Below are 27,076 nucleotides of genomic sequence, written 5' to 3'. Positions count from 1 at the left end.
CAAACTGTTTCACAGTTTAAGGTTTTTATAATAAAACAGAGATGCCCTGACGATGATACCAATGGTTGATTTTCATTGTTATACAAGACTGCCACCTGGTGGTGAAAGAGTTTCAATGAGTTCTTTGACTTTTTTGGCTTTTTCTGACGACGCATCTCCCCACACACAGCTTTAATGTCAAATCAGGCTAACAACCTAATTGTTAACCTTAGTATAGAGACGTCTTCATCTCTGTACTAAAGTACAGACACAAACTTGTATTGCTGTTGTCTCAATCACAGGAAGAAAGCTGACTATAACTCATTCATTTAAGAAGAACCATTAAGTTTATTCCTACAAGAAAGTTACAGCCGTGTAATCAAATAGGCTTTGATAAGATAAGATAAGATAAGATAAGATAAGATAAGATAAGATAAGATAAGATAAGATAAGAGGTAATCTATCTTCAATGTGGTTTTACATAAATGGGCTTCTTGTTGCACCAATCTCCATAAAGTGAGGCGTCATACTAAGAATAGTTGTCTTGCTCTGATTTGTCCATGTTGTGGCTGCTTTGATCATTGCCAGAGCCCAGGTACAGTTCTCCTCACAAAGTCCCCACATCTTTCACCCAGCACAAACAGCACCTGGCATGTAATGTACAAAAATGTAATGTACAAAAGCAGCAAGCTGTCAAAATTCAATAAAACTTTACCGTTGTATACTCCTGGATGAATTGTAGTATTTAAAAAACTCGTATATATCCAAAAGCTGATGAAACAATTTCCCAGCAGCAGCTCTGAGTGAATAAATGACTGTTTACAGACTTAACGTGTCTGTATTTGTCAGTTCATCAATGAAAATATGAATAACGAATTTAAAAATATTCCAGCTGATGACAGGAGCTGACGAGTAGCCTAATTTACACCGACAAGTTGAATCAGCTGACACTTGCACCAAAGATCACAAAAAACTATCAGCTTCATTTATCACAAAGTCCTACTTTGTGATTCTCTGAGACAGTTTGAAAAGCAGCCTCTAAGAAGGCATCCACACAGTGATCTTTCTGTGCTGATAGAAGAAATGTTAGTTTAAAGAGTCTTCACATTACAACCCAAAAAAGAAAATAACAGAACTATTTCTGAATGAAATAAGCCTGTTGTTGGGCACCATCTTTCATTTTTTGACTACTAAGTAGTGATGTGACGTTCTGTATCGAGGCTTCGAAGCTTGTGTCGAGTAATGGAGGGGGCGTTTCCGCGATGCGCGTATCGAGGCTTGCTTCATTTATGGGAAGAGCTGAAAATGATGACGTCCGAAGCCTCGCTGCCCGGCTGTACCACGTGACTGGTTCATGAAGTGGTTCGAACTTTGCCGCGAGCTATGACAGCGATATAAACCCCTCAGACTTCATTCAAAATGTGGGTGTTTGATGGAGAGTTGCGGTTAGTGAGAGTTTGGAGGTTTAGAGAGAAAGTCAGGAGAGAATGGAGCCAGCTAAGAAGAGGAGGATGTCCTCCGCTGTGTGGGAACATTTTGATCTTATATCTCCCAACAAGGTATGTAAATTTCCACAGAAGATGTATTTTCATAATACTGATGGTGCAATACAATTTATGTTAAGCTGTCTGTACTTTTGTACAAGGTGAAGTGTTTGCTATGTGCCAGGGAGCTGGGCTATAACAACAACACCTCATCCATGCTTAGGCACTACAGAGCTTTGCATGAGAATAAGGGGAACACCGATTGTGGAGCAAGACCAGGTGAGCCATCAAATGTCATGATAATATAGCATGCAGTAATGTTACTAAATGATATAACAATATTATACAACTGTAATAAGTTACGTGTGTGATATTTATATTTGTGCTTTGTCTTTATTGTCTTTCCTCAGGAGAACAATCTCAAATAGATGAAGACCTGGTTAGCATGGTGATTGAGGACTCCCAGCCATTTAGCATTGTGGAGGACAAAGGATTCAAAAGATTTGTGAAATCATTAAATCCTAGCTATGTTCTCCCCACTAAAAGGTCATAAAAGCAGTGAAAATTTTGTTTTTACAGAATAAAATGTGAACAGGCAGGACTGAGGCTCAAAGCCTCAGTGTGTAGCTGTCCATACCTCAACGTTACAAAAGCACAACCACTGTCCACACCCCCAACCACACCTCACAGTAAATGATCATTTCCATTTTAAGCATTTCCAAATAATCATTTTCCATACTGCCAGTATAAATATACACAGTATGCTGCCATCACTACAATATACATGTTTTACACACTCCTTTAGTTGTTGACATTTACAGGCTGTGTGCAAAAGGCCACACTCTTCAAATTCATGCCAACTAATATTTTTACGTCCAGTAGGTGTCCTACTAGAGCAAATGAAGCTTCAAGAAGCTTTGCACTGGGGTGAACCAATTGGATGAAAAGCTTCAGTGCTTCATGAAGCTTCATCTGCCCATCACTACTACTAAGAGTTTAAAACTAAAGACGACTTGAATAATTTTGACTCACGTAATGAAAAGAGAGGTTTGTTTTACTTACCCTGAAGGCTCTGAGGACTGCTAATGGGTCATCAGCTGTGAGTCTCTGCAGGAGTGCTGGCCAGCAGTGATGAGCCACAGGCAGCAGTTCATTTTCCCTGTCATTCAGCACCTGAACGCACAACTCCAGCACGTCCAGTACCTAAGGACAAAGAAACACAACACACCTAACAATTATCTCTGTTTTGATCCTGATTATATGTGAGCTGAAACTAATTATTGAGGTCTTCATTGAGAGCCCAAACTCCTGAGCAGGCACGACTTCAGCACAGACTTATTTCTGTTTCACTCCTGGACCAGACTGAATGTTTTTCCTTGATGAGCATTACACCACTGAACAGTCCTCCACACAGTTCTGACAGGATGAATTGTACCAACGCTGGCGGTCCTACCTTCACAAGAATGATTATTTTTGTTATTAGTCCAACAGTTGACTCTACATAAAACTACTGATACAGTACCTTGAGTCGGAGCCTGAGGCTGGGATCAGACAGCAGATGAATGCAGCGCTCCATAACATCCTTAGTGATGCTGAGGTGGGAGGGAAGCTCTGCTTTCACATCAGGACTACCAGTATCTTCAACATCCTCACACTCAAGGGGAAGGACCTCTGCAATGGAGCACATGTACAGTTAGACCGCCAGTTTAGCAGTGAGGTTCAGATTTCTATGACTCTTAATTACAATGATCCATCTCCTCTACACTCTGAATCTAAAATAGGGCTGCCGCAAACGATTATTTTGATAGTCGACTAGTCACCGATTATTTTTGCGATTAGTCGACTAATCAGATCATGCATCCATTGGACGTAAAACGTACAGCTTATTCCACCAGCAGCATCTGCTCTTATATAACTATCTTTAGCTTACAGCTTTAAGTGTTTAAGGTCTGTGCTAACTAAAAATAAAGACAAGATGATAGTTTATTAAATTTTAATGAAATTTGCAGATTGTTTCGGTGAAGTTTAATAAACTCAGCCGTCTGCTCCTTGCTATCTAAAATATAACAGGACACTGGAGTATATTCTCGAGCATCTCACACTTCTGATAATCAGTTGTCTGCTTGACGTTTATTCAGCTGTGTAAAAACTATAACTTTAATCTCAGCCAAACCGATTTACTCAGGAATAAATAAAATTATCAAAAAAAGCCAAACAATAACATGTTTAAGTTATCTAAGTGACTTATATATCATGTTTAACCTGAGTAGCGAAAGGGTTTGAAAACGATTTGCAGGAGTCCGGTGTTCTCACAGGCTCTAGGCTGTAGTGATGTGCGGATCAATCCTGAAATATCGATTCCTCCGATACCAGTCATTTATGTTCTAGAATCGATTCTCACATTAAAATATCGATATTTTTTAGTAATTTAGGGTAAATTTGTAGTTTATCATTAACAGCAACACAGTGGAAAGAAACTATAACATTCGGATTGTCTACATTCAAAGGAACTACTTCCTCTTCCGCCTTTCATAGTCATGTGCGAAATACGGCTGTATAAATGTCTCGCAGCCCCTTGGCGCGCGCACTCACAACAATGGCAGAGCGTAATTGTGCGGACGTATTTTACCTCCACAAACAGCTGAGACATGGTTTGCAATACATGTGGCAAAAAAGTGCTCCAACAGTGAGGTGTGGTGGCTATACTTTCCCAACCTTGAGACCTCAGAATTAGGGAGACATTCAAAAGGGCTGTTGGGGGGGTGATAAATACATTTTACAGGGTTTATTTATCGGATAAAATACGTTAAATGTCACCGTTATTATTAGCCGGCCCGGAAACAGCGGGGGTGTCGAAATTCAGAGGCTGCTTCCACCTGAGGACCCGCCCTTCGCGGTCTAAAGAAAGCCGGGTAGTACGTCATGAGTTCCCTCGGTGGAGTGAAACTGCCGTCTGCTCCTTGCTATCTAAAATATAACCGGGCGCTGGCGTAAACTCTCGACCGTCTCACACTTTGTTTAATTAGTTTTCTGTTTGATGTTTATTCAGCTGTGTGAAAACCCCGGAGGAACCCTCCCGAGGGATTAATAAAGTTAAATTTAATTTGATCTAATCTAATAACTTTAATCTCAGCCAAACCGATTTACTCACGAACAAATAAAACACTGAAAAAGCCAAACAATAACATTTTTAAGTTATCAAAGTGACTTATATATCATGTTTAACCCGAGTGGTGAAAGATCGCGGGGGTTTGAAGACGATGTGTCGATCGGCTCAGATATTTGAAGTTTACACAGCTACATTCTCACCTGAAAATATGTTAAAAGTTTTGTTTTTGTTTTTTGCGACCCAGAAAGAGAAATAAGAGTAATATTAAAACTAAGTTGCTGCCGCCATTGTTGTAAACTGGAATTGGCTGGGCCGTGCTATGAATGCTGCAATATGGTTTTTCAATGTTGTTGTCCAGGTGGAAATTTGGGAGAATGGTGGCTCCGGGATTCTCCCGGAAAAATCGGGAGGGTTGGCATGTATGGTTGTGGCAACATCACTAACCTTGTCAAACACCTCAGAGTAAATCATATCACAGAATATGAGGCGCGTATGTTGAGACGAACTGAAGAGGAGGAGGGGACAGGTGCTGCTAGGGCGAGACAGACCTCTCTCATGGAGTCCTTTAGTGCTGCAGGCAGGCAAGGTGTTCAAATAGCGCACAACTTCAGTTTTTTTTATTTCTACATGATAATTCTGCATTATTAAGTGATAAGAACAAGTAATCTGATATCCTGTAATCATTATGATGCTATAATTTGAGATACAATAAATAAAATACGTTTTTGTATAAAGTATCGGTATCGGATCAGTATCGTCGATACCACCCTGAATATTACTTGGTATTGGATCGGAAAGGAAATCAGTGGTATCGCACATCACTACTAGGCTGTATCCCAATTCAGGGTCTGCAGCCTTAAAGGCCGCATTTTAAGGCCGATTACGTCACCGCGACGCGACGAAGGCTGTCCCAATTCGAAGGCTGCTCGAAATGCGGCCCTCAAATGCGTCCTTCATTTCCCTGAATTTTAAGGACGTGGCGGTGTAGACTTCGTTGGCCCAACATATCCCAGAATGCATAGCGCGGCGGTGGGTGTGGATAATTTTGCCGAAAAAAACAGCGGATGAGGGGCGCCCGAAGAGTAAACTTTAAGTACTGAATATTATGTCACTTATTTATGTGCAAATGTTTAATAACGAAGAACATTAAAACATTACTGTTGGCCACATGTCGGCAAAGTTATGTGACATTAGTGACGTTTGTACTAACTTGGTTTTAAAGCCTTTACTTTAAAATATACGCCGTTCAATAGCTGAGCTTAATCTTACAGAGAATGATCAAAGCTCATGTAGAAACAAACAAACAAATGAACAAAAGATTTTCTCCTTCATTTCTGTCAAACAAAGCTGTATGAAACGTTTCCAGCTGTTAGTATCATGGTTGCTAGGAAACCTGGGCTAGACCGTCCCATTTCACAAGCCTCGCACTTCCGGCCTTAGCAGTCTTTAAGTACGCGGCCCTTGAGGATCGTTGAGGCTGCGTACTTTGGCTGCAGACCCTGAATTGGGATACAGCCCTAGTGAGCCTTGCCCCCAGTTAGCTATCGAACTAGTGGGTAACAGACGTCTCCGAAAACGTGTGGTGTCTTGATAAACTGAGCAAATATTTGAGGTTTACACAGCTACATTCTCGCCTGAAAATATTTTAATCGTTTATTTTGTGACCCAGAAAGAATAATAAGAGTAATATTAAAACTAACTAGCTGCTGCCATTGTTGTAAACTGAGCTGCGCTGCGCTATGAATTCTGGGATACAGCTTCTTCTTCTTTGGGGTTTAACGGCAGCTGGCATCCTTGTACATACAGTGCTGCCATCTTCTATTTCAGTCCGTTATTACACTCTTAAATCCTACTACTTATTCCTGCGTCTTTTGTGATGCTTCAAACGAGGCGTCGACTATTAAATCAGTCGTCGACGATTTTGATAGTCGACGTAATCGTGACTAGTCGACTAATCGTGGCAGCCCTAATCTAAAATAATCACCACTACAACATATAGCTTATATTCCACTGGCCCTTAGACAGACCTATTACCTTGGTCTTCAGTGTTATAATCATCCTCTATTCCAATGCCCTCTGTCAGTTCTTTCTGTTTGCGGTAATTCAGCAGGAATTGGTGAATGCTGAGGTCTTCCTGGTCACTGGAGCTCTACCTGGAGCTGGCAGACGTACTGGTACTGCTACAATTGGAAGGAAACCACCTCGCTAAAGGAAAAACAAGACAACAATATCAAAATAGGTTTGATTACAATAAAATAAGTCAGTTAATCAAAATCAGTGTGACACAGACGCTGATTTTTTTGAGAAGAGCCCATTAGTGACATTTAATTCCATATTTTTACCGTGAGGGCTTGTAAAACTGCAAAAACTGCCAACACCTATAGTGCCGCTGTCTAAATATTATTATGAATATGAATTCTACAAGAGAAAACGACTGAGCATTTAAACCATCACAATGTATTAAATGTTTCCAGAGATACTGATAATTTGATAACGAGCAAAGTTATTTCTCCTCAAAAAAGTGGGATCAACCAGTACATATAATATTCATCCTGCTACATTTAGAAAGTGGCAACAACAGTAAACATGAGTAACTTCACCGTGTGTCTATCCGGTCTTTAAGTGATGACGTGATCAATCCTACTTCTGGGCCCAAACTACTCTGCGTTTAATAAGGCTGTTGTGTTTTTAACATGTTTTAATGCTTTGTAACTTGTTCTATTTAATCTCAACAAGCCCCTTACAAAAAGTAAGCAATCACTGTCGGCCTCTCTCAGTTTTCTAGCGCATCTGTGGCTGTGTACCATTCGTGGTGCGTTGGCTCCCTCTACTGGTATGCGCCTCATTCAAATGTCGCCACACATTTAAAATTGCAGGGTGTCTTTACACTGTCATAGCTCCTAGATAGATTTCTTCAGAGACCTGAAAATCGCTGTGATTATTCACCATAGCCTGCTGAGTCTTACAGTGAAAGAACGATGTCAACGTATAGCATCGTTGGTTACTTTAATTATGTTTGGTTTTTTTTAATCAAATCCTCCAAAACAGGACCATTGTGACACAAAACCTCTCACACACTAACACAAACTCTTTATACAGATACAGAGCTTTACATGTATAAATAAGGCAGACAAAAATGCATAAAACACAAGCTATCCACAGACTGTCGGTGGACGCCATGTCACTTTATTTTGTTTTTATCTTGTTTCTTTTTGGTGTAGCCTCATTAAACAAAATGTTTATAAAAATGACCACTTTTATTATGAATTATTAGGAAATTAATAATTCATTATTAATTATTTATTATGAACACACCTGCCACCCTCAAGTAGAGGTGGCAGAGAAAGTGTCCGTGTGACTGAGTCCTGTCCCAGCTCTGCTTCAAGGTCTGTCGGTCCAGCTTGTTGAGGGCCTGAGAGCAAAGACGGATATCCTGGACCAGCTCTGACAAACTGTCCAGGTCTTGACTCTCACACACGCACACCTCGCCAAGGTAGCTACACTGCTGTCTGTCAGCCCATTTGCAGCCAGGCTGAGGTGGGTCAGAGAGCACTCGTCCTGCAAAAACACAAAAGTCTTAACCTGATTGCACAATTATATCTTTCGACAATAAATGACATTGCATGATTTTTGCATGCACACCTGTGACAGGACTTTGGCGAGGTGTTCCAGTGCCGGGTAATCAGCAGGCCCTCTGCAGACAGCTGACAGGTCCACGTGTGGGAGGCAGTGGAGGGGCAGTCTTTTTAACACCAGCTCAAAGCCGGTGGAGCCTAGGGGATTGAGGGACAGGCACACTGCTTTCAAATGGCCTGTGCCTGAACGTTCAGAAGATGTAAAGTTAGTTGCAGTTTTGCTTATGGGTGGGAGTTCAGTGAAGCTTAAGGCTTCAGTCAGCTGCTTGTTAGAGTCACCTGTGAGCGCGCTGGCTAGCAGCAGTCGATGCTGCTGAAGGAAACGAGCAGTGAGGCCGCAGGCCTGCAGAGACCGCTTGGCTAGCACAGGGCAGCAGGACAGCAGACAGGACAGAGACTCAGACACGCCGTCCCCCAGTGGGTTCATACTGAGGTCCAGCTCCTCCAGGCACTTTGAGTGGAAACGAGCAGAAAAAGCAAATGATCACGAGAGCCAATTCTCTCTGACAGATATCATTGATATGAATCAGGTTAGCTTGTTATTAAGATCTAAGGTAGTTATTAAGACCAGAGGTACTTAAATACAGGTTAGATGGTAAACCTGGAGCTGCCACTATTGGCTAGCTGAGGCCCTTACCGGGAATGCAGGTGCACTCTGTCCCTTTAAAGCATTTACAGCCTTCTCCAGGCCGTCCCCTGTAATGCAGTTGGCAGAAATGTCCAGCAGCTGCAGACGAGGCATGTGAGCGTTGTGGCAATCAGCTCAGGGAGAAGGTCGTCAGACATACGGTTTCCAGAAATTCGCAGCTCCGTGAGGCTGGCCTGAAGTTTTAGGGCACGGAGGAGCGGGCCGAGGGAAGAGGCGGCCAAACCGAGACACTTGGAGTCCTGACACGGAGGAACCCCGGTCCCGAACCTCATAGCCGGGAGACACGCTTGTTCTCATCTACAGGTAGAAAGAGATGGTACTTCATAACAGAATACAAAAATGCACTTGTGTGCGTTTTATAATGCATTACCTCTGTGTTGCTCACCCACTGCCAGACTTTGACAGGCCTTCTTGTATCGCTCAGGGAGAGGAGGGAGATCCGAGCAAACTTCAGCCAGAACCTGCAATACAAACCCATCAGTTATCCTGCACTGGTGCAGGAAAGTGAAGCCAAGGATTCAATCCCAAAAACTGTGATTCCTTCAGTGTCTTCTGGAAGCTGGCTCCAAAAGCAAGTCAGCATCCAGTCTGGTAATAGAAATGGTTCTAATCTTTACAGTTTCTCAGATTGTAGTTTCTCAGGCAGCTTAACATAATCAGCCCTTCACCTTCTTACCAGAATCATACAGTCTAAAACCTGCACGCCTCATCTGGGTAATGAAAGATGAAGTCATTGTGGAAGGACCTAGAACCTCCATTCCTTCTATCAGTGATTTAAAAAAGACCTCTGTGTCTATGAGAAAGTCTATTTTATGAATTTGGGCCATACTTTGCCTAAGAAAAGGAGTATGCTCACTGGCTGACATGCAAGCTGTTTCACAGTCATAGCCATCCTCTTGTCACTGTGGGTTTTTTTAAAAAAAAATCCAAGATAGCAACAGTGACAACATTTGTCTTAAACACTCGTGATCAGACTTCATCAACCAATCATGGTAGTCTTCAGCATCTTTTAAATTGTCTGTGGTCCAAGTATGGTCACTTCTGGCTCTCCTCAGTGTCACCTCACCTCTTCATTTGTGTGCAGGACGGCCAGTAGCTGGTCCTGCGGGGAGAGCAGAGCGCCTTCTTTCTGCAGAGAGAGACGAGGCAGGAGGCCACATTTCTGGTAGTAACGCTGAGCTGCCTGCTCACACAGCCACGACACAGAGCAGGAGTTGGCCTCACTGGGATGCAGAGCAATGACCGGCGATTAAACAGAAATTAAAAACAAAACAACAACAACAACAACAAAAAAACACTATACCAATCAGATTGGGATTTATTTTTATATACTGCTCAAACTTAAAAGTTTTCACCGACCTTTGTGGAACTGGGATCAGGAAGACGTCTTCCTGAACCCGGACCCTCATTCTGATTGGTGGAGGAAGTGACGTGGGCATAGGAGCAACCAAAGTTTGAGTTGGAGGCTAGAGTAAACAAAATAAAACATTCAAGCACTGTTAAAACATCTGTATTTAATGTCATCAACTCTTTGTAGAAAGACAAAGCAGAGTCTGTACTAGAGAAATCAGGAGACCTGACGAGGGCAGTATTACGCCTTTTATACCTCCAGCCTACCGTAAATTCAGTAGAAGAAGAATAGCAGCAATGGCGCCATTGAGAGATCACATCGCGATCCTGAATTAAGTTTGAAGATGTTGGTTTGGCCGTGTCGGTTGTTGTTGCAATAATGTCTTCAGTTCAGAATCTTAGAGAGTTTATCAAGGAGAGATTAACTTCTGCTGCAGAAGAAATCTTCTCAGAGTTTGAAAAAACGATCGTCCGGTATGAGGAAGAGATCCGTCAGCTAAGACTGCTTGATATCAGACCCGGGATAAAGTCACACAATACAGGTGTGGAGGTGTGAGGGTTGCGGGATCATCGTGTGATTCACGTGGGCATGATCTAAATGCATTGAACTAGTAATACACCACAGTAAAGTGTATGAAGTTATATCTGTGCAGTGTTGAGAAGGTTACTTTTAAAATGTTTTCCACGAAAGATTACAGAATACATGGCCCAAATGGAGTTTGTAACTATTCCATTAAGTTACTCAATGTGAATAACGTATTCTGAATACTTTGGTCCGGATTACTTTATTACTTGCTTGTTACAACTACTTGAATGTACTATTGCTGTGTGAATTATTGCTATAACTGAAGGCTACTAGCCACCGAGCTAACATTGTTAGCTGGCTTTAGCTAAAGTTATTTCATAGACTAAAGACTGTTAGACTTGATTCATAGCATTAACATCCTGCTAGCTACAAACAATCATGTGCAGTTCTGAAAGCAATCTCAAGTAAATTTTTAAATCGTGATGTAAAATGAGTAACAGTAGGGTGGACATTAGGCAAGGCTGCAGTTTTTGCAGCGATCTCGTATAGAACACAATTTCTGTATCAGTAATAGGTTTTCTTTCTGTTTGCTTTCAGAACTGCACATAATTATTTGCAAGTAGCAGGTTGTAATGCAGCCTTCAGTAATAGTAATGAGTCACACAGCAATAGTACATCGAAGATTCTGAAGTGAGACATAACCTAGATAGCTACATAAACTAATACAAGGTAGTTGTAGTAGGCTTACGTTAGGGCTGTACAATCAATAAAGATGAGGCAGAACCTGGTAGCTCCAAACAGAAGGACCAGTCAAAACAAATTGAGGATGTTATTCCTAAATGAGGGGCTCCCCCTGTTGCATGGACATGGTTTGGTTATGAAAAGTCTGACACGGATCAGAAAACTGTACTATGGAAATTATGCCCAGACTGGTTCCCACCACGGACTCAAACACGACAAACCTCTTCGACCACCTACGCATGAATCATGTGAAAGTTTGTGGAGAGAGTTTATAGATGAGAAGCAAAAAAGAGCCATCAGGTGCTCAAAATAAACCTTAGACTCATACGTTAGAACAGGCTTTTCCCCCACGTGTAATAAATACTCAAAAAGAAAATGGCGGCCGTTACAACATATATCTAAAAATATATAGTGCATTGGTCAAAATACTCGACTCCAGGTACACGACACCCAGCTGAAAACACTTCATGAAAGTCAAGTTGCCCAATATTCACAAAATTTACAGAAAAAGCACTATTTTGTCATATATATCATTATCGGGACGAGAAACGTCTTATATTGGGATATGAGATTTTGGTCATGTCACACAGCCCTAGCTAATGTTAGTCTTTAAAAAAAGAATGTACTTCCAGATGTTTCTTTCGGGTGGAGTCTTTATAGTTGAGAGCAGCTCGGTTTCTGGGTCCATTGTATAACTGACGCCACCAACATTACCAAGAGACTTACACTAGAGCTTCTTGTTGCGTGTTTTGTTTGGGTTTCCGGTAATGCGTGAAATCAACAAAATTAGAGAGGGTATAGCCTGACATATGAAACAGGAAAAGACCATCGTGTAATCCATTTATTTAGAAGTAACTGTATTCTAATTATTACCAAATTATCGGTAACTATCGGCGGCACGGTGGTTAGCACTGTTGCCTCACAGCAAGAAAGTCCTGAGTTCAATTCCACCATCAGGCCGGGGTCTTTCTGTGTGGAGTTTGCATGTTCTCACCGTGTTTGCGTGGGTTCTCTCCGGGTACTCCGGCTTCCTCCCACCGTCCAAAGACATGCAGCTTGTGGGGATAGGTTAATTGGATAATCCAAATTGCCACTAGGTGTGAATGTGAGTGTGAATGGTTGTCTGTCCCTATGTGTTAGCCCTGCGACAGACTGGCGACCTGTCCAGGGTGTACCTCACCTTTCGCCCTATAACAGCTGGGATAGGCTCCAGCGCCCCCCGCGACCCTGAAAAGGATAAGCGAATGGATGGATGGATATCGGAATACAGTTACTCATGTTTTGTATTTTAAATGCATAACGCCGGTACATGTATGCCGTTACTCCCTAACACTGCATCTATGTAAACATACTTACGGCCACTTTGTTAACTACACCCGTTCAACTACTCTTTAATCCAAAATGTAATCAGCCAATCAGATGGCAGCAGTCCATGCATTTCAGCATATAGCGATCAGTGACGGTGATTGAAATCACTTTGATCATGGTGTGGGTGTTGGTGCCACATTGGCTGATCTGAGTATTTCAGAAACTGCTGATCTGTTTAAATTTCCAGCACAAACATCTGCATGATTTACAGAGAGTAGTCCAAAAAAGAGAAAATATGCAGTTCCCTTAAAATGACATTGAGTTCTCTGTACTCGGGTCTCCAGAGTTACCAGCTCTCAACCCAACAGAGCATCTTTGGAATGTAGTGGACCATGAGATTTGCATCATATTTATTAGTAAAATGTTAAAAGATTAGCATTAACAGCATATCTTACCTGCCGTCGTAAAATACTTTAAGCTTTCATGATCATATTCAGATCATGCTGCTGTTCATTTGTTTGTTTATTCACAGTGTGTGATGATCACTGGCAGTCACATCTAAAAATCAGACCCCAGACAGCTGTAAGGTTATCAACATCATCCAGTGAACAAATGACTATCAGTGAATGTTTCTGTGGCAACATAAAACGCAAGCTAAATTCTCAATAGGTGACCGTTTTCATCCTTCTTGAGCTTTCTTATCATCACATTAGTCACTATTTTCTTGTGTCCTTTTGTTGAACACGAAGGTCTGGATGATCAGCAGTTCTGTGACCATGAGAGGAGCTCCAGTCTCAACCAGGAGGACCCAGAGCCTCTACAGACTAAAGAGGAACAGGAGGAAATCTCCACCAATCAGGGAGGAGAGCAGCTTGCACTGAAGCAGGAGGATGAAGGGATTAATGTCTGGACCGGAGAACAGCTGGATTTGTTGTGGAAACCTGGATCACGGCTGACCAGATTTGGTATGTAAAAGTGTAATAAGCAGATTTCATAATATAGAAATGAATATGACTTATAACAAAATGTCACAAAGACACATGGCGTGCATTACCGCCTGGGATACTGCCTCACTGGAGACATGTTTTCTGTTTCAGATTTAAGTCATGTTAGCCCAGAACTGTACGCAGAATGTAGAAAAATGTTGAGACAATGAAAACTGTGGATTATTGGCCACAAGGACCAAGTTGGAGTAGTGAGCTGTACGCCTCATAAATGATGACTTTCTGCATGTAAACAGAATTCTTCTCTGTTCGCTGCATGAGAGAGAATATTTAAATATCGCTCACATATCTGAGAGACCTGCTCACAGTGTGACTTTTTTCTTGTGTGTTCTGTCCATCAAGATCTCCCACAGCAACATGATTGTAAGGAAAATGAGGATCTGGATGACCCGCAGGTCTGTAGCCAGGAAAGGAACTCCAGTCTGGACCAGCAGAACACAGAAACACTATAAAATAAAACTACAATATAAGACGAGAAACGTCTTATATTGGGATATGAGATTTTGGTCATGTCGCACAGCCCTAGCTAATGTTAGTCTTTAAAAAAAGAATGTACTTCCAGATGTTTCTTTCGGGTGGAGTCTTTATAGTTGAGAGCAGCTCGGTTTCTGGGTCCATTGTATAACTGACGCCACCAACATTACCAAGAGACTTACACTAGAGCTTCTTGTTGCGTGTTTTGTTTGGGTTTCCGGTAATGCGTGAAATCAACAAAATTAGAGAGGGTATAGCCTGACATATGAAACAGGAAAAGACCATCGTGTAATCCATTTATTTAGAAGTAACTGTATTCTAATTATTACCAAATTATCGGTAACTATCGGCGGCACGGTGGTTAGCACTGTTGCCTCACAGCAAGAAAGTCCTGCGTTCAATTCCACCATCAGGCCGGGGTCTTTCTGTGTGGAGTTTGCATGTTCTCACCGTGTTTGCGTGGGTTCTCTCCGGGTACTCCGGCTTCCTCCCACCGTCCAAAGACATGCAGCTTGTGGGGATAGGTTAATTGGATAATCCAAATTGCCACTAGGTGTGAATGTGAGTGTGAATGGTTGTCTGTCCCTATGTGTTAGCCCTGCGACAGACTGGCGACCTGTCCAGGGTGTACCTCACCTTTCGCCCTATAACAGCTGGGATAGGCTCCAGCGCCCCCCGCGACCCTGAAAAGGATAAGCGAATGGATGGATGGATATCGGAATACAGTTACTCATGTTTTGTATTTTAAATGCATAACGCCGGTACATGTATGCCGTTACTCCCTAACACTGCATCTATGTAAACATACTTACGGCCACTTTGTTAACTACACCCGTTCAACTACTCTTTAATCCAAAATGTAATCAGCCAATCAGATGGCAGCAGTCCATGCATTTCAGCATATAGCGATCAGTGACGGTGATTGAAATCACTTTGATCATGGTGTGGGTGTTGGTGCCACATTGGCTGATCTGAGTATTTCAGAAACTGCTGATCTGTTTAAATTTCCAGCACAAACATCTGCATGATTTACAGAGAGTAGTCCAAAAAAGAGAAAATATGCAGTTCCCTTAAAATGACATTGAGTTCTCTGTACTCGGGTCTCCAGAGTTACCAGCTCTCAACCCAACAGAGCATCTTTGGAATGTAGTGGACCATGAGATTTGCATCATATTTATTAGTAAAATGTTAAAAGATTAGCATTAACAGCATATCTTACCTGCCGTCGTAAAATACTTTAAGCTTTCATGATCATATTCAGATCATGCTGCTGTTCATTTGTTTGTTTATTCACAGTGTGTGATGATCACTGGCAGTCACATCTAAAAATCAGACCCCAGACAGCTGTAAGGTTATCAACATCATCCAGTGAACAAATGACTATCAGTGAATGTTTCTGTGGCAACATAAAACGCAAGCTAAATTCTCAATAGGTGACCGTTTTCATCCTTCTTGAGCTTTCTTATCATCACATTAGTCACTATTTTCTTGTGTCCTTTTGTTGAACACGAAGGTCTGGATGATCAGCAGTTCTGTGACCATGAGAGGAGCTCCAGTCTCAACCAGGAGGACCCAGAGCCTCTACAGACTAAAGAGGAACAGGAGGAAATCTCCACCAATCAGGGAGGAGAGCAGCTTGCACTGAAGCAGGAGGATGAAGGGATTAATGTCTGGACCGGAGAACAGCTGGATTTGTTGTGGAAACCTGGATCACGGCTGACCAGATTTGGTATGTAAAAGTGTAATAAGCAGATTTCATAATATAGAAATGAATATGACTTATAACAAAATGTCACAAAGACACATGGCGTGCATTACCGCCTGGGATACTGCCTCACTGGAGACATGTTTTCTGTTTCAGATTTAAGTCATGTTAGCCCAGAACTGTACGCAGAATGTAGAAAAATGTTGAGACAATGAAAACTGTGGATTATTGGCCACAAGGACCAAGTTGGAGTAGTGAGCTGTACGCCTCATAAATGATGACTTTCTGCATGTAAACAGAATTCTTCTCTGTTCGCTGCATGAGAGAGAATATTTAAATATCGCTCACATATCTGAGAGACCTGCTCACAGTGTGACTTTTTTCTTGTGTGTTCTGTCCATCAAGACCTCCCACAGCAACATGATTGTAAGGAAAATGAGGATCTGGATGACCCGCAGGTCTGTAGCCAGGAAAGGAACTCCAGTCTGGACCAGCAGAACACAGAAACACTATAAAATAAAACTACAATATAAGACGAGAAACGTCTTATATTGGGATATGAGATTTTGGTCATGTCGCACAGCCCTAGCTAATGTTAGTCTTTAAAAAAAGAATGTACTTCCAGATGTTTCTTTCGGGTGGAGTCTTTATAGTTGAGAGCAGCTCGGTTTCTGGGTCCATTGTATAACTGACGCCACCAACATTACCAAGAGACTTACACTAGAGCTTCTTGTTGCGTGTTTTGTTTGGGTTTCCGGTAATGCGTGAAATCAACAAAATTAGAGAGGGTATAGCCTGACATATGAAACAGGAAAAGACCATCGTGTAATCCATTTATTTAGAAGTAACTGTATTCTAATTATTACCAAATTATCGGTAACTATCGGCGGCACGGTGGTTAGCACTGTTGCCTCACAGCAAGAAAGTCCTGAGTTCAATTCCACCATCAGGCCGGGGTCTTTCTGTGTGGAGTTTGCATGTTCTCACCGTGTTTGCGTGGGTTCTCTCCGGGTACTCCGGCTTCCTCCCACCGTCCAAAGACATGCAGCTTGTGGGGATAGGTTAATTGGATAATCCAAATTGCCACTAGGTGTGAATGTGAGTGTGAATGGTTGTCTGTCCCTATGTGTTAGCCCTGCGACAGACTGGCGACCTGTCCAGGGTGTACCTCACCTTTCGCCCTATAACAGCTGGGATAGGCTCCAGCGCCCCCCGCGACCCTGAAAAGGATAAGCGAATGGATGGATGGATATCGGAATACAGTTACTCATGTTTTGTATTTTAAATGCATAACGCCGGTACATGTATGCCGTTACTCCCTAACACTGCATCTATGTAAACATACTTACGGCCACTTTGTTAACTACACCCGTTCAACTACTCTTTAATCCAAAATGTAATCAGCCAATCAGATGGCAGCAGTCCATGCATTTCAGCATATAGCAATCAGTGACGGTGATTGAAATCACTTTGATCATGGTGTGGGTGTTGGTGCCACATTGGCTGATCTGAGTATTTCAGAAACTGCTGATCTGTTTAAATTTCCAGCACAAACATCTGCATGATTTACAGAGAGTAGTCCAAAAAAGAGAAAATATGCAGTTCCCTTAAAATGACATTGAGTTCTCTGTACTCGGGTCTCCAGAGTTACCAGCTCTCAACCCAACAGAGCATCTTTGGAATGTAGTGGACCATGAGATTTGCATCATATTTATTAGTAAAATGTTAAAAGATTAGCATTAACAGCATATCTTACCTGCCGTCGTAAAATACTTTAAGCTTTCATGATCATATTCAGATCATGCTGCTGTTCATTTGTTTGTTTATTCACAGTGTGTGATGATCACTGGCAGTCACATCTAAAAATCAGACCCCAGACAGCTGTAAGGTTATCAACATCATCCAGTGAACAAATGACTATCAGTGAATGTTTCTGTGGCAACATAAAACGCAAGCTAAATTCTCAATAGGTGACCGTTTTCATCCTTCTTGAGCTTTCTTATCATCACATTAGTCACTATTTTCTTGTGTCCTTTTGTTGAACACGAAGGTCTGGATGATCAGCAGTTCTGTGACCATGAGAGGAGCTCCAGTCTCAACCAGGAGGACCCAGAGCCTCTACAGACTAAAGAGGAACAGGAGGAAATCTCCACCAATCAGGGAGGAGAGCAGCTTGCACTGAAGCAGGAGGATGAAGGGATTAATGTCTGGACCGGAGAACAGCTGGATTTGTTGTGGAAACCTGGATCACGGCTGACCAGATTTGGTATGTAAAAGTGTAATAAGCAGATTTCATAATATAGAAATGAATATGACTTATAACAAAATGTCACAAAGACACATGGCGTGCATTACCGCCTGGGATACTGCCTCACTGGAGACATGTTTTCTGTTTCAGATTTAAGTCATGTTAGCCCAGAACTGTACGCAGAATGTAGAAAAATGTTGAGACAATGAAAACTGTGGATTATTGGCCACAAGGACCAAGTTGGAGTAGTGAGCTGTACGCCTCATAAATGATGACTTTCTGCATGTAAACAGAATTCTTCTCTGTTCGCTGCATGAGAGAGAATATTTAAATATCGCTCACATATCTGAGAGACCTGCTCACAGTGTGACTTTTTTCTTGTGTGTTCTGTCCATCAAGACCTCCCACAGCAACATGATTGTAAGGAAAATGAGGATCTGGATGACCCGCAGGTCTGTAGCCAGGAAAGGAACTCCAGTCTGGACCAGCAGAACACAGAAACACTATAAAATAAAACTACAATATAAGACGAGAAACGTCTTATATTGGGATATGAGATTTTGGTCATGTCGCACAGCCCTAGCTAATGTTAGTCTTTAAAAAAAGAATGTACTTCCAGATGTTTCTTTCGGGTGGAGTCTTTATAGTTGAGAGCAGCTCGGTTTCTGGGTCCATTGTATAACTGACGCCACCAACATTACCAAGAGACTTACACTAGAGCTTCTTGTTGCGTGTTTTGTTTGGGTTTCCGGTAATGCGTGAAATCAACAAAATTAGAGAGGGTATAGCCTGACATATGAAACAGGAAAAGACCATCGTGTAATCCATTTATTTAGAAGTAACTGTATTCTAATTATTACCAAATTATCGGTAACTATCGGCGGCACGGTGGTTAGCACTGTTGCCTCACAGCAAGAAAGTCCTGAGTTCAATTCCACCATCAGGCCGGGGTCTTTCTGTGTGGAGTTTGCATGTTCTCACCGTGTTTGCGTGGGTTCTCTCCGGGTACTCCGGCTTCCTCCCACCGTCCAAAGACATGCAGCTTGTGGGGATAGGTTAATTGGATAATCCAAATTGCCACTAGGTGTGAATGTGAGTGTGAATGGTTGTCTGTCCCTATGTGTTAGCCCTGCGACAGACTGGCGACCTGTCCAGGGTGTACCTCACCTTTCGCCCTATAACAGCTGGGATAGGCTCCAGCGCCCCCCGCGACCCTGAAAAGGATAAGCGAATGGATGGATGGATATCGGAATACAGTTACTCATGTTTTGTATTTTAAATGCATAACGCCGGTACATGTATGCCGTTACTCCCTAACACTGCATCTATGTAAACATACTTACGGCCACTTTGTTAACTACACCCGTTCAACTACTCTTTAATCCAAAATGTAATCAGCCAATCAGATGGCAGCAGTCCATGCATTTCAGCATATAGCGATCAGTGACGGTGATTGAAATCACTTTGATCATGGTGTGGGTGTTGGTGCCACATTGGCTGATCTGAGTATTTCAGAAACTGCTGATCTGTTTAAATTTCCAGCACAAACATCTGCATGATTTACAGAGAGTAGTCCAAAAAAGAGAAAATATGCAGTTCCCTTAAAATGACATTGAGTTCTCTGTACTCGGGTCTCCAGAGTTACCAGCTCTCAACCCAACAGAGCATCTTTGGAATGTAGTGGACCATGAGATTTGCATCATATTTATTAGTAAAATGTTAAAAGATTAGCATTAACAGCATATCTTACCTGCCGTCGTAAAATACTTTAAGCTTTCATGATCATATTCAGATCATGCTGCTGTTCATTTGTTTGTTTATTCACAGTGTGTGATGATCACTGGCAGTCACATCTAAAAATCAGACCCCAGACAGCTGTAAGGTTATCAACATCATCCAGTGAACAAATGACTATCAGTGAATGTTTCTGTGGCAACATAAAACGCAAGCTAAATTCTCAATAGGTGACCGTTTTCATCCTTCTTGAGCTTTCTTATCATCACATTAGTCACTATTTTCTTGTGTCCTTTTGTTGAACACGAAGGTCTGGATGATCAGCAGTTCTGTGACCATGAGAGGAGCTCCAGTCTCAACCAGGAGGACCCAGAGCCTCTACAGACTAAAGAGGAACAGGAGGAAATCTCCACCAATCAGGGAGGAGAGCAGCTTGCACTGAAGCAGGAGGATGAAGGGATTAATGTCTGGACCGGAGAACAGCTGGATTTGTTGTGGAAACCTGGATCACGGCTGACCAGATTTGGTATGTAAAAGTGTAATAAGCAGATTTCATAATATAGAAATGAATATGACTTATAACAAAATGTCACAAAGACACATGGCGTGCATTACCGCCTGGGATACTGCCTCACTGGAGACATGTTTTCTGTTTCAGATTTAAGTCATGTTAGCCCAGAACTGTACGCAGAATGTAGAAAAATGTTGAGACAATGAAAACTGTGGATTATTGGCCACAAGGACCAAGTTGGAGTAGTGAGCTGTACGCCTCATAAATGATGACTTTCTGCATGTAAACAGAATTCTTCTCTGTTCGCTGCATGAGAGAGAATATTTAAATATCGCTCACATATCTGAGAGACCTGCTCACAGTGTGACTTTTTTCTTGTGTGTTCTGTCCATCAAGACCTCCCACAGCAACATGATTGTAAGGAAAATGAGGATCTGGATGACCCGCAGGTCTGTAGCCAGGAAAGGAACTCCAGTCTGGACCAGCAGAACACAGAAACACTATAAAATAAAACTACAATATAAGACGAGAAACGTCTTATATTGGGATATGAGATTTTGGTCATGTCGCACAGCCCTAGCTAATGTTAGTCTTTAAAAAAAGAATGTACTTCCAGATGTTTCTTTCGGGTGGAGTCTTTATAGTTGAGAGCAGCTCGGTTTCTGGGTCCATTGTATAACTGACGCCACCAACATTACCAAGAGACTTACACTAGAGCTTCTTGTTGCGTGTTTTGTTTGGGTTTCCGGTAATGCGTGAAATCAACAAAATTAGAGAGGGTATAGCCTGACATATGAAACAGGAAAAGACCATCGTGTAATCCATTTATTTAGAAGTAACTGTATTCTAATTATTACCAAATTATCGGTAACTATCGGCGGCACGGTGGTTAGCACTGTTGCCTCACAGCAAGAAAGTCCTGAGTTCAATTCCACCATCAGGCCGGGGTCTTTCTGTGTGGAGTTTGCATGTTCTCACCGTGTTTGCGTGGGTTCTCTCCGGGTACTCCGGCTTCCTCCCACCGTCCAAAGACATGCAGCTTGTGGGGATAGGTTAATTGGATAATCCAAATTGCCACTAGGTGTGAATGTGAGTGTGAATGGTTGTCTGTCCCTATGTGTTAGCCCTGCGACAGACTGGCGACCTGTCCAGGGTGTACCTCACCTTTCGCCCTATAACAGCTGGGATAGGCTCCAGCGCCCCCCGCGACCCTGAAAAGGATAAGCGAATGGATGGATGGATATCGGAATACAGTTACTCATGTTTTGTATTTTAAATGCATAACGCCGGTACATGTATGCCGTTACTCCCTAACACTGCATCTATGTAAACATACTTACGGCCACTTTGTTAACTACACCCGTTCAACTACTCTTTAATCCAAAATGTAATCAGCCAATCAGATGGCAGCAGTCCATGCATTTCAGCATATAGCGATCAGTGACGGTGATTGAAATCACTTTGATCATGGTGTGGGTGTTGGTGCCACATTGGCTGATCTGAGTATTTCAGAAACTGCTGATCTGTTTAAATTTCCAGCACAAACATCTGCATGATTTACAGAGAGTAGTCCAAAAAAGAGAAAATATGCAGTTCCCTTAAAATGACATTGAGTTCTCTGTACTCGGGTCTCCAGAGTTACCAGCTCTCAACCCAACAGAGCATCTTTGGAATGTAGTGGACCATGAGATTTGCATCATATTTATTAGTAAAATGTTAAAAGATTAGCATTAACAGCATATCTTACCTGCCGTCGTAAAATACTTTAAGCTTTCATGATCATATTCAGATCATGCTGCTGTTCATTTGTTTGTTTATTCACAGTGTGTGATGATCACTGGCAGTCACATCTAAAAATCAGACCCCAGACAGCTGTAAGGTTATCAACATCATCCAGTGAACAAATGACTATCAGTGAATGTTTCTGTGGCAACATAAAACGCAAGCTAAATTCTCAATAGGTGACCGTTTTCATCCTTCTTGAGCTTTCTTATCATCACATTAGTCACTATTTTCTTGTGTCCTTTTGTTGAACACGAAGGTCTGGATGATCAGCAGTTCTGTGACCATGAGAGGAGCTCCAGTCTCAACCAGGAGGACCCAGAGCCTCTACAGACTAAAGAGGAACAGGAGGAAATCTCCACCAATCAGGGAGGAGAGCAGCTTGCACTGAAGCAGGAGGATGAAGGGATTAATGTCTGGACCGGAGAACAGCTGGATTTGTTGTGGAAACCTGGATCACGGCTGACCAGATTTGGTATGTAAAAGTGTAATAAGCAGATTTCATAATATAGAAATGAATATGACTTATAACAAAATGTCACAAAGACACATGGCGTGCATTACCGCCTGGGATACTGCCTCACTGGAGACATGTTTTCTGTTTCAGATTTAAGTCATGTTAGCCCAGAACTGTACGCAGAATGTAGAAAAATGTTGAGACAATGAAAACTGTGGATTATTGGCCACAAGGACCAAGTTGGAGTAGTGAGCTGTACGCCTCATAAATGATGACTTTCTGCATGTAAACAGAATTCTTCTCTGTTCGCTGCATGAGAGAGAATATTTAAATATCGCTCACATATCTGAGAGACCTGCTCACAGTGTGACTTTTTTCTTGTGTGTTCTGTCCATCAAGACCTCCCACAGCAACATGATTGTAAGGAAAATGAGGATCTGGATGACCCGCAGGTCTGTAGCCAGGAAAGGAACTCCAGTCTGGACCAGCAGAACACAGAAACACTATAAAATAAAACTACAATATAAGACGAGAAACGTCTTATATTGGGATATGAGATTTTGGTCATGTCGCACAGCCCTAGCTAATGTTAGTCTTTAAAAAAAGAATGTACTTCCAGATGTTTCTTTCGGGTGGAGTCTTTATAGTTGAGAGCAGCTCGGTTTCTGGGTCCATTGTATAACTGACGCCACCAACATTACCAAGAGACTTACACTAGAGCTTCTTGTTGCGTGTTTTGTTTGGGTTTCCGGTAATGCGTGAAATCAACAAAATTAGAGAGGGTATAGCCTGACATATGAAACAGGAAAAGACCATCGTGTAATCCATTTATTTAGAAGTAACTGTATTCTAATTATTACCAAATTATCGGTAACTATCGGCGGCACGGTGGTTAGCACTGTTGCCTCACAGCAAGAAAGTCCTGAGTTCAATTCCACCATCAGGCCGGGGTCTTTCTGTGTGGAGTTTGCATGTTCTCACCGTGTTTGCGTGGGTTCTCTCCGGGTACTCCGGCTTCCTCCCACCGTCCAAAGACATGCAGCTTGTGGGGATAGGTTAATTGGATAATCCAAATTGCCACTAGGTGTGAATGTGAGTGTGAATGGTTGTCTGTCCCTATGTGTTAGCCCTGCGACAGACTGGCGACCTGTCCAGGGTGTACCTCACCTTTCGCCCTATAACAGCTGGGATAGGCTCCAGCGCCCCCCGCGACCCTGAAAAGGATAAGCGAATGGATGGATGGATATCGGAATACAGTTACTCATGTTTTGTATTTTAAATGCATAACGCCGGTACATGTATGCCGTTACTCCCTAACACTGCATCTATGTAAACATACTTACGGCCACTTTGTTAACTACACCCGTTCAACTACTCTTTAATCCAAAATGTAATCAGCCAATCAGATGGCAGCAGTCCATGCATTTCAGCATATAGCGATCAGTGACGGTGATTGAAATCACTTTGATCATGGTGTGGGTGTTGGTGCCACATTGGCTGATCTGAGTATTTCAGAAACTGCTGATCTGTTTAAATTTCCAGCACAAACATCTGCATGATTTACAGAGAGTAGTCCAAAAAAGAGAAAATATGCAGTTCCCTTAAAATGACATTGAGTTCTCTGTACTCGGGTCTCCAGAGTTACCAGCTCTCAACCCAACAGAGCATCTTTGGAATGTAGTGGACCATGAGATTTGCATCATATTTATTAGTAAAATGTTAAAAGATTAGCATTAACAGCATATCTTACCTGCCGTCGTAAAATACTTTAAGCTTTCATGATCATATTCAGATCATGCTGCTGTTCATTTGTTTGTTTATTCACAGTGTGTGATGATCACTGGCAGTCACATCTAAAAATCAGACCCCAGACAGCTGTAAGGTTATCAACATCATCCAGTGAACAAATGACTATCAGTGAATGTTTCTGTGGCAACATAAAACGCAAGCTAAATTCTCAATAGGTGACCGTTTTCATCCTTCTTGAGCTTTCTTATCATCACATTAGTCACTATTTTCTTGTGTCCTTTTGTTGAACACGAAGGTCTGGATGATCAGCAGTTCTGTGACCATGAGAGGAGCTCCAGTCTCAACCAGGAGGACCCAGAGCCTCTACAGACTAAAGAGGAACAGGAGGAAATCTCCACCAATCAGGGAGGAGAGCAGCTTGCACTGAAGCAGGAGGATGAAGGGATTAATGTCTGGACCGGAGAACAGCTGGATTTGTTGTGGAAACCTGGATCACGGCTGACCAGATTTGGTATGTAAAAGTGTAATAAGCAGATTTCATAATATAGAAATGAATATGACTTATAACAAAATGTCACAAAGACACATGGCGTGCATTACCGCCTGGGATACTGCCTCACTGGAGACATGTTTTCTGTTTCAGATTTAAGTCATGTTAGCCCAGAACTGTACGCAGAATGTAGAAAAATGTTGAGACAATGAAAACTGTGGATTATTGGCCACAAGGACCAAGTTGGAGTAGTGAGCTGTACGCCTCATAAATGATGACTTTCTGCATGTAAACAGAATTCTTCTCTGTTCGCTGCATGAGAGAGAATATTTAAATATCGCTCACATATCTGAGAGACCTGCTCACAGTGTGACTTTTTTCTTGTGTGTTCTGTCCATCAAGATCTCCCACAGCAACATGATTGTAAGGAAAATGAGGATCTGGATGACCCGCAGGTCTGTAGCCAGGAAAGGAACTCCAGTCTGGACCAGCAGAACACAGATCCTCCACAGACTAAAGAGGAACAGGAGGAAATCTCCACCAATCAGGAAGGAGAGCAGCTTGCACTGAAGCAGGAAACCAAAGGCATCATCATCTGGACCGGGCAGGAGCTGGGCATCATGTGGAACCCTGAAGTAAAGTTGCACAGAATAGGTATGCAAAACTTTAATAGATAGATTCAGTTTTGTATTAAGAAATCTAACTCATGTTGGGTCCTAATCAGACCTCCAATATACGTTATAGAGGCACATGAAGAATTTAAAGACCGACTGCAATAAGGAAACTGACGTAATATTCTAAGAGCCAAAATGTCTAGCCCTCCCAGTGTCGCCCCTGTCAGGACTGTCTTATGTTGAAAATAATTGAGTACAAGAGAGAGGAAGACACCCTACAATGAGTTGAAACGTCAGCTTGTTATTTATTCCTCCATATTCATATTTGTCATTCATATGGTCACTTTGTTTGTCCCTCCAAATTGCAGTCGTCACTCCTTCGCCTGTGCTGCGCCCCTGCACCTGCAGGCACACTTACAGTGAATATCAAATTTAATAACAGGAAATTAACTAGGCATGTACTTTTCTTTCTTTTTTTGGCCACATTTTTCAAGTGACCTATATTTGACAACAGCATATAAAAAAATAAAACAAAAAAAAGAACTTTAAATTATGTTTTTGGTGTGCCATCTCAATGTTTTCAGTGGCCCCCATATGGCCACCCATATGAAAAAATTCTGGAGCCGCCCCTGTACATTATGACTGAGTACATCCACTAAACCTTTTGTGGATAACATAACAATCCCCATGAGGACTGAACGATCAATTTAAAAATAAAATATATCGATTTGAAACTAAGCTTTTAGCAAACCACACAACACTATGATAGGTGTGTCCTTGTGCCATGTGTTTCTGGGTCTTTCTTCTTCTTTCCCTTTGGATTCCAGCACAAGGCCTGTGTAGTGATGTTATTGGTGGACTTCCTGATTGTGTGGCCAATCCAGCACCACTTTCTCTCAGAACTGTATTGCTATTGGTTTCTGGTTTGTACTTGTCCACAGTTTGTAATCCTCTCTGGCCACTGGATACGGAGGATTTGTTTTAAGCAGCTGCTGATGAATGTCTGCAACATACAAAGCGCTGTCTTTGCTTCATGTTTACGAGCTATAGAGAAGTATAGGTGTGACCCTGATTTTAAAAATGCTCAGCTTCAGAATCAGAATCAGAATACTTTATTCATCCCGAGGGAAATTAGGGTTACAGCAGGCAGCACGCTAATGGCGCATGCGCACTTACAAAGGAACCTTCTGACCAACTTTACACAAACATCACATTGGGCAGACATGGACATTATGGACAATGCTGGGCATCCTCTGCACACGGCCATTAACAACCAGAAGAGTCTGTTCAGTGACAGGTTGCTTCTCCCAAAGACAAGAACTAACAGACTTAAAAACTCCTTTGTCCCACACGCCATCAGACTGTTTAACTCCTCCCTGGAGGGGAGAGGGAGGGGAAACAGGAGGACAAAGGAGGGGGGAACAACTAAGCTGTAGTGCCTCTTCACCTCACTGTGCAATACCTTTTGTGCAATACTTTTGTAAATAGTCAACGGTGCAATAGACTCAATACTTGAAATGTGCAATT

At 42.2% G+C, this 27,076-nt stretch overlaps 3 protein-coding genes across 3 annotated transcripts in view; 2 read left to right on the top strand and 1 right to left on the bottom strand.

Moving 5' to 3' along the window:
• Positions 1–459: 459 nt before the first annotated feature.
• LOC147300624 (TELO2-interacting protein 1 homolog) lies at positions 460–8,120 on the bottom strand. Its single transcript, XM_086285095.1, has 5 exons — positions 7,888–8,120; positions 6,607–6,777; positions 2,986–3,134; positions 2,526–2,666; positions 460–626 (listed from the first exon to the last, which is right to left on the bottom strand). Exons 3-5 carry the CDS (start codon positions 3,037–3,039, stop codon positions 558–560), a joined length of 264 nt encoding a protein of 87 aa, XP_086141221.1. The 5' UTR covers positions 3,040–3,134; positions 6,607–6,777; positions 7,888–8,120; the 3' UTR covers positions 460–557.
• Positions 8,121–10,497: 2,377 nt separating this feature from the next.
• LOC147300622 (uncharacterized) overlaps positions 10,498–27,076 on the top strand; it is a 28,776-nt gene continuing 12,197 nt past the window's right edge. Inside the window, exons 1-6 of the mRNA XM_086285057.1 lie at positions 10,498–10,748; positions 13,531–13,746; positions 14,128–14,223; positions 15,833–15,988; positions 18,015–18,230; positions 25,338–25,589. Coding sequence (XP_086141183.1) covers positions 10,586–10,748; positions 13,531–13,746; positions 14,128–14,223; positions 15,833–15,988; positions 18,015–18,230; positions 25,338–25,589 — 1,099 coding nt within the window. The 5' untranslated portion in view covers positions 10,498–10,585. The remainder of the gene's footprint in view (positions 10,749–13,530; positions 13,747–14,127; positions 14,224–15,832; positions 15,989–18,014; positions 18,231–25,337; positions 25,590–27,076) is intronic.
• Positions 18,967–24,964, top strand: LOC147300623 (uncharacterized). The gene is made up of 4 exons (XM_086285101.1): positions 18,967–18,994; positions 20,257–20,472; positions 22,499–22,714; positions 24,741–24,964. The coding sequence occupies exons 1-4, from the start codon at positions 18,967–18,969 to the stop codon at positions 24,962–24,964; spliced, it is 684 nt and encodes a 227-aa protein (XP_086141227.1).

Source organism: Aulonocara sp. 'chitande type north' Nkhata Bay, unplaced genomic scaffold (assembly GCF_057382095.1).
Source record: "Aulonocara sp. 'chitande type north' Nkhata Bay isolate Kocher_YH1m ecotype deep benthic unplaced genomic scaffold, A_spYH_male_GT1.1 unmapped_scaffold_23, whole genome shotgun sequence".
In the NCBI taxonomy this organism is placed as follows: Eukaryota; Metazoa; Chordata; class Actinopteri; order Cichliformes; family Cichlidae; genus Aulonocara; species Aulonocara sp. 'chitande type north' Nkhata Bay.
Note: the sequence above shows the minus strand (reverse complement) of the source record. Positions and strands in the feature narration are given on the sequence as shown.

Excerpts from the sequence above, each read along its gene's own strand:
- LOC147300624 (XM_086285095.1), bottom strand. The coding sequence starts at position 3,039 with ATGGAGCGCTGCATTCATCTGCTGTCTGATCCCAGCCTCAGGCTCCGA. Across the intron at positions 2,667-2,985 it reads GCCTCAGGCTCCGACTCAAG|GTACTGGACGTGCTGGAGTT; the intron begins GTACTGTATCAG and ends CTTTGTCCTTAG. Across the intron at positions 627-2,525 it reads CAGTCCTCAGAGCCTTCAGG|GTGCTGTTTGTGCTGGGTGA; the intron begins GTAAGTAAAACA and ends ATTACATGCCAG.
- LOC147300623 (XM_086285101.1), top strand. The coding sequence starts at position 18,967 with ATGCGTGAAATCAACAAAATTAGAGAGG. Across the intron at positions 18,995-20,256 it reads AATCAACAAAATTAGAGAGG|GTCTGGATGATCAGCAGTTC; the intron begins GTATAGCCTGAC and ends TTGAACACGAAG. Across the intron at positions 20,473-22,498 it reads ATCACGGCTGACCAGATTTG|GTCTGGATGATCAGCAGTTC; the intron begins GTATGTAAAAGT and ends TTGAACACGAAG.